This window comes from Equus asinus, chromosome 17 (genome assembly GCF_041296235.1).
Source record: "Equus asinus isolate D_3611 breed Donkey chromosome 17, EquAss-T2T_v2, whole genome shotgun sequence".
NCBI classification, from domain to species: domain Eukaryota; kingdom Metazoa; phylum Chordata; class Mammalia; order Perissodactyla; family Equidae; genus Equus; species Equus asinus.
This window is the reverse complement of record NC_091806.1, coordinates 15083876-15091043: the sequence shown is the minus strand read 5'-3', so window position 1 is coordinate 15091043 and position 7168 is coordinate 15083876. Positions and strand designations below refer to the sequence as shown.

Genomic DNA, 7168 nt, shown 5'->3' with positions numbered 1-7168 from the left:
AAGACAGATTAACAAGAAAAAATTTATTTAATATAAGTATTACTTGACATGGGAGCCCTCATAACTAAATGGAGTTTCAAAGATGTGGCAAAACATTAATGTTTTTATACTAGGTTGAAAAAGAGAAGCAATGGTGGAAAAGTAACTAAAATATATGGGGAGACTAAAGGAAGATAAGACTTATTTTAAAGAGAAGAAAAAAGTTGAAAGACTCACACTTCATAATTTCAAAACATACTACAAAGCAATACTAATTAAGACATTGTCATATGGATAGACATAAAGACCAAGGAATAGAATGGAGAGTCCAGAAATAAACCTTTAAATTTATGGATTTGGTAGATAAGGATAATGCCTCCCTGAAATGTCTATGTTCCAATCCCTGGAAACTGACTATAATAGGTTGCATGGAAAGTGGATGTTAAGGTTACTATTCAGCAGACTTTGAAATAGATTATCTGAGATTATCTCCTGGGCCCAATGTAATCACAAGTCCTTAAGATTTAAAAGAGAGGCAGAAGAGTTCAGGGTCAGAGGGAAACATGAATATGGAAGAATGCTTATTGAGATACAATGGTTCTGGCTTTGAAGAAGAAAAAGAGGGACCATGAACCAAGGAATGTGGGAAACCTCTGGAAGCAAGTGAATAGATTCTCTCTTAGAGCCTTGAGAAAGGAACACAGCCAGGCCAACATCACAATTGCAGCCCATTTGGACCAATGTTGGAGTTCTAATCTACAGGGATGTAAGATAACATTTTGGTTGTTTTAAACCACTAAGTGTGAGGTAAGTTGTTACAGGGTCAACAGGAACCTGAAACAACTGTCAACTGGTTTTTGACAAGGATGCCAAGAAAATTCAGTGGAGAAGGAACAGTCCTTTCAACAAATGGTATTGGGACACCTGTATATTCACGTGCAAAAAAATAAAGTTAGACCCCTACCTCACACCATGTACAAATCTTAACTGAAAGCGGATCATAGACCTAATTGTAAGAGTTAAAACTATAAAAATACTGGAAGAAAACAGCAAATCTTTGTGACCTTGGGTTAGGCAATGGTTTCTTAGATAAGACACAAGAGAAAGGGATAAAGAAAAATAGATAAATTGGACTTATTCATATTTAAAAAATTTGTACATCAACGAAGAAAGAAAAAATAGACAAACGGGACTTTATTGAATTTAAAACCTCTTGTATGTCTGTGAAGACCATGAAGAAAACCAAAAAGATCACCCAGATGATGGGAGAAAAATTTTCAAGTCATATATCTAATAAAGGCTTGTATACATAAAATAGAAGAATCCTTACAATTCAATAATAAGAAGACAAGAATCTAACTATAAGGTGGTGCAAAGATTTGACTAGATATTTGTCTAATAAAGATAAACAAATAGTCAATAAGTACATGAAAAGATGCTCAACATCATTAGTCATTAGGAAAATGAAAGTCAAAATCACAATATTATACCTCTTCACCCCCAATAAGATTGTTACAATCAGGTAGACAGAAAATAACTTGTGTTGGTGAGGATAAGGAAAAACTGGGACACTTATACCTTGCTGTTGGGATTGAAAATTGTTACAGCTAATTTGGAAGACAGTTTGTCAATTCTTCAAGATCTTAAATATGAATTCAACATGTGACTCAGCAATTCTATCTTACATACCTACACAGGGTAAATGAAAACATACGTCCATACAAAACGTGTACACGAATGTTCACAGAATCTGTCAAGAACTGTGGAAGCAACAAAGTTCCCATCAGCTGATGAATGCGTAACCAAATATGGTATAACCATTTAAAAGAATATTATTCACAATAAAAAGGAATAAAGTAATGGCATATGTTAAAACATAGATGAAAAGGAATTATTTTAACAAGATCTGTTTGTGCAGAATTCATTTGTCTTAACTTCCTGTCCTTGATAATAAGAATGCTTCTTTTCTCTGGGTATAGAGAGGGCAGCTCTCACATGAGAGTTGTATCTCCTGTTTTCAGAAATAAAGGGGGAGATCAGAGTGTTCCTTTTGTATCTGCTGTTATTTCAAATGCCATTAGCTCAAAATAATTCTTATGCCAAAGTGGCATATTTTGGAGTGATGTATTCTGCCACCGTTGAAATGTCACCATCTTCTAAACAATAAGAACATTCCCAATTATCACGTTTTGAAGATCTTGTCCATTTCTGGCTGGGAAATTAGAAAGGGGGGAGTTTCTCTCAGTGTCAAAATTTAGTTATTTCTTCTCTCAGTTTTCACCCATCATGCAGGACTATTTTCTTAATATCATCTAAAATTAAGTGAAAGTATTTATATACTTATTTATTATGTGTCTCTCTCTTCTAAATTACAGATACACAGAATAAGTGTCAGCCCTATCATCCATACTGCTGCATACCAATGACCAGACAGCACATAGGGCTCAAAAAATACATTCCTAAAAAAAGAATATACCACCAACAGCACTAAGCCTTTCATATTATTAAAACAATTTTATTGAAGTGAATATATTGAGGCTCAGAAATTTACCATTACATGTCCAAGTCAGTGAAGATTCCTGCTCAGATATCCCTTACTCTAAGATCCATAGACAAGAACAGAGAATGCCCTCCTTTGGCATTGTTTGAGGGAATTAAACTCTTGACTCTTCCATCTTTAGGTGAGGTCCCTGTAAGCCATGGAGAAGAGCAATCACACAGTGACAGAGTTCATCCTGGTGGGCTTCACAACAGACCCCATAATACAGCTGGTCCTGTTTGTGGTGTTCCTTGGTGTGTACTTTTTGACTGTGGTAGGGAATAACACCCTCATCGTGTTGATCTGTAATGACTTCCAGCTGCACACACCCATGTATTTTTTTATTGGGAATCTGTCTTTTCTGGATCTCTGGTATTCCTCTGTCTACACCCCAAAGATCCTAATGACCTGCATCTCTGAAGACAAAACAATCTCCTTTGCTGGCTGTGCAGCTCAGGTCTTCTTTTCTGCTGGGCTAGCCTACAGTGAGTGTTACCTGTTGGCTGCCATGGCTTATGACCGCTATGTGGCCATTTCCAACCCCCTTCTTTATGCCCAGGTCATGTCAAGGAGATTGTGCATCTGTTTGGTTATATATTCCTATACTGGAGGTTTTGTCAATGCAATAATACTGACCAGCAACACATTCACAATGAACTTTTGTGGTGACAATATCATTGATGACTTTTTCTGTGATGTCCCACCACTGGTGAAGTTGTCATGTGATGTGAAAGAGAGCTACCAGGCTGTGTTATACTTCCTCCTGGCCTCCAACGTCATTATCCTCACTGCGCTCATTCTGGCTTCTTATCTCTTCATCATGGCTGCCATCTTGAGGATCCGCTCCACCCAGGGCCGCCTCAAAGCCTTCTCCACATGCTCCTCCCACCTGATTTCTGTCACCTTGTACTATGGTTCCATTCTCTATATCTACTCTCGCCCAAGTTCCAGCTATACCCTTGAGAGGGACAAAATGGTTTCCACATTTTATACTGTGGTGTTCCCCATGTTGAATCCCATGATCTACAGTCTGAGGAATAAAGATGTGAAAGAAGCTCTGAAAAAATTATTCAGGTTAACGCAATTTGAATTCTAAATTGACATAAATGACTCAAATCAGTGCTCAGTGAAAACAGAATTCTTCAGGCGATTCCTGGAGAGCTAGATTAAGAAAAAAGAAATAAGCATTTTTTCTATTCAAAGAAAGCAAATGAAACTATTTATTACCTTGTTTTAGTTTCTTTTGCTTTTATGATCAAACTATATACTGTTGAATGTGGATTCAATTTAATATTAATACAGTTTTGAAAAGCAACAGTAGTGTTTAATGTAAAATAGAAGAGTATATATTACTTTTGGATCAAAAGATTACATTTTACTTTACTATCTCCCCTAACATTGACTTTTTTTTTTTCTCCCTACATGATGGACACTATGGGAATGTGAAGAAAATGTCATATGGATACTTGAGGTTCATGAAATATACCACAAATCCTTATTGTCCAGAACACACGGATCTTCTGGGGCAATGGAAGAATAAGGAATATTAAGAATTTTGTGATGAAAAAAGTGAAGGAAGTTACATGTTAGATAGTAAGTGCAGTTTAAAAAAAGATCACAAATGTCAGAGCCAAGACAAATGGTTAAATGGCTCCAACTATTTGTTCTAAAGTTTTAATTTAAATGTATTGTATAAATGTGCACTTTAAAACAATAGCTATAATCTTCCAATAAAAGCTTTGACCTTCTTAGGCTCAAGCTGCTCATTTGTCAAATCTGACTAATAATCCTAATTTTCAGTCTTGTACTAAAGAGTATTGAAAAAATAAATCAACTAAACCTGCCACATATTGAATATTGAGATGTAAGTTTCTTTGCAGTTAAAATGTTCTGGTGGGGAAAAAAAAACAAATATTGGGTTTAGAATACAATGGAATTTTGTTTGTTGGTTTGTTGTTTCAGTTTGTAAACCTTGATATTGTTATTTCTCTTCATGGGAAAGGTGTAGTGGAATGGAATGTGGAAAAGTATGGCAGAGTACTCATTCTCTGTGGAAGAGATCACACTTTTATGACGATATGAAATCCTAAAGACACATCTTTCTCCATGGAATTAAAAAGATATGTTGGTTGCTTTTTAAAAAAAAAATTCTTGTAATCTAAACAACTGAAACTTTTTGAATAATATTAAACTGATACAGAAGGCACAATGTTAACAAAGATATCTTGTATATCTCGATTAGAGCTTATGAAAATATTTGGAAGGAAGTACTTCCTAAAAATAAATCTTAAGAAAATTTTGAGTAAATTCCCAGCAGTTTAACCATTCCAAATTTTATTCTCAACAAATAAACATTGTTTGCCCTGCTTCAAAGTCAAACTATGTGCATGAAAACCATTTGATCTTATTTTCTCTTTAGGACATCTCCCAAAGATAACCAAGATGGTAAATTTTATGAAAATTTAGTCTCAAAGAAGCAAAATACAATATTATGAAATATCAAAAAACTCAATATTATAAGTTTAAAATTGTTCAATCACAATAAAATAATAAAGAATGGTTTGATCAATGTGCCCTTGTTTTAAGTATAACTCAGTGACTATACTTGAGATATTAGAATGTTTACAAATTGTCTATAAGCCAACAATTTGGAGAACACAATAAGAGCTTTCTGCTAAAAGATAAACTTCATCTCCATGGCCTTATGGACTCAGCTGCTTTCTGGAAGGCCCCTCATTCCAGTTGCTTACCCTTGACCAGGAAGGACAGTCCTGGAAGGAACACACCTTTCCCTCTCCTATGATATTTTGGCATGGTCTTTGTACCAAATACATCTATTTTCTCAACAGCCCTTTGAGACACTTTCCACACAAGTTCAGATATATGTACCTTATTGTCCAAGAAACAATTAGAATTCATTTGGAATATGAGGATGATATCTTAATTAGGATATGATGAACTAAGGAGCATTTCATTAAACGTTGATTTTCTTAATGGATCTAAGTCCTAATAGAATTGCTAAGTGTGTCTGATTATAGAAACTCTCCAAATTGTACTAATTAGAGTTTTCTAGAATGTACCATATTTTTCATAAGTTTTTTCTTGCAAAATGCTCTTCTCTCTCTTCTAGGCTACTCCATCTTGTCTCATTCATCAGGACTCCTATCTGGTGTTATAGGTCGAGTTTATCTCATCACAATTCATATATTGAAGTCCTGATGCCCTGTAACTCAGAATGTGACTATATTTGGAGATAGGGTCTTTATAGAGGTGTTTAAGTTAAAATGAGGTGGTTAGCGTGAGCACTAAACCAATCAGACTGATGTCTTTATGAAAAGACGAAAGGGGGGCTGGCCGGGTGGTGTAGCAGTTAAGTGTGCACCTTCTGCTTCAGTGGCCGGGGTTTGCTGATTTGGATCCTGGGTGCAGACATGGCACTGCTTGGCAAGCCATGCTGTGGTAAGGCATCTCACATATAAAGTAGAGGAAGATGGGCATGGATGTTAGCTCAGGGCCAGTCTTCCTCAGCAAAAGAGGAGGATGGGCAGCAGATGTTTGCTCAGGACTGGTCTTCCTCAAACAAAAAAAAAAAAAGAAGAAAGGAACGTTAAAACACACCAAAAAAACACCAAGGATAGATGAAAACATAAAAAAGGACTATTTGAGGGCATGGCAAGAAGGAGCCCATCTGCAGACCAAGGAAAGAGGCCTCAGAGGAAATCAACTTTGACAACACCGTAATCTTGGCCTTTTAGCTTCTGGAACTGTCAGAAAACAAATTTCTGTTCTTTCCATAACCCAGTATGTGGTATTTTGCTATGGAAGCCCTAGCAAAGTAATATACTTGCCTTTCAACACTAGGGTTTTTTTATCTTGTTGTAATCTCATGATATTTTTAAAATTTAATTAATTAATTTATTTACTGGTGAGGAAGATGGGATCTGTGCTGACATCTGATGCCAATATTTCCCTTTTTGCTTGAGGAAGATTTTCCCTGAACTAACATCTGTACCAATCCTCCTCCACTTTGTATGTGGGTTGTCTCCACATCATGGCTTAATGAGGGGTGTACCTGGGATTTGAACCTGCAAACCTGCCCTGCAAAAGCAGAGTGTGTCCAGCTCAACTACTCTGCCACCTGGTCGGCCCCCACAATCTCATGTTTTATGTGTAAAAGGACTACTAAAATTAAGAAATGCAACACACTGTAATGAAATATTCTCTAACTTCTCATTAATTCACACATAACAGTGAACAGGCAAAGAAATACATTCATAGAACCTGGTTATCAGTCATTGCTTCACCTAATAGAAATTTTTACTCTGAATTTGCTCTTGCATGTAAAGCTTTTTGAAATTTCTTTATTTGTCTTCTTATCTATTTCTGTCTACATCTCCATATCTGCCCATTCCATTCAGCTGCCATACTTTTCCCCTTAATTCTTTTGTTGTCATTATTGTTGAGGTAATGTTGGTCTATAATTTGATTTTTTAATGGTTGGAGAAAATATTCTTTTATTGCAAGCTGTCAGTGACTGTAAGTAGAGATATATATTCCTTCTTGATCTATTGTCATGGAAATCTTTGTATCATGGCAAGAAAAACTGAAAATAAGTAAAAAATATTTATTTCTAGGATCACTTTATAGTAG

At 35.8% G+C, this 7168-nt stretch overlaps 1 protein-coding gene across 1 annotated transcript; it reads left to right on the top strand.

Annotated features, from left to right (window-relative positions):
- The first annotated feature begins 2678 nt into the window (after positions 1 to 2678).
- LOC139040903 (olfactory receptor 9G19-like) lies at positions 2679 to 3614 on the top strand. Its single transcript, XM_070488614.1, has one exon. The coding sequence runs from the start codon at positions 2679 to 2681 to the stop codon at positions 3612 to 3614; it is 936 nt and encodes a 311-aa protein (XP_070344715.1).
- The last annotated feature ends 3554 nt before the right edge of the window (positions 3615 to 7168 follow it).

Excerpts from the sequence above, each read along its gene's own strand:
- LOC139040903 (XM_070488614.1), top strand. The coding sequence starts at position 2,679 with ATGGAGAAGAGCAATCACACAGTGACAGAGTTCATCCTGGTGGGCTTC.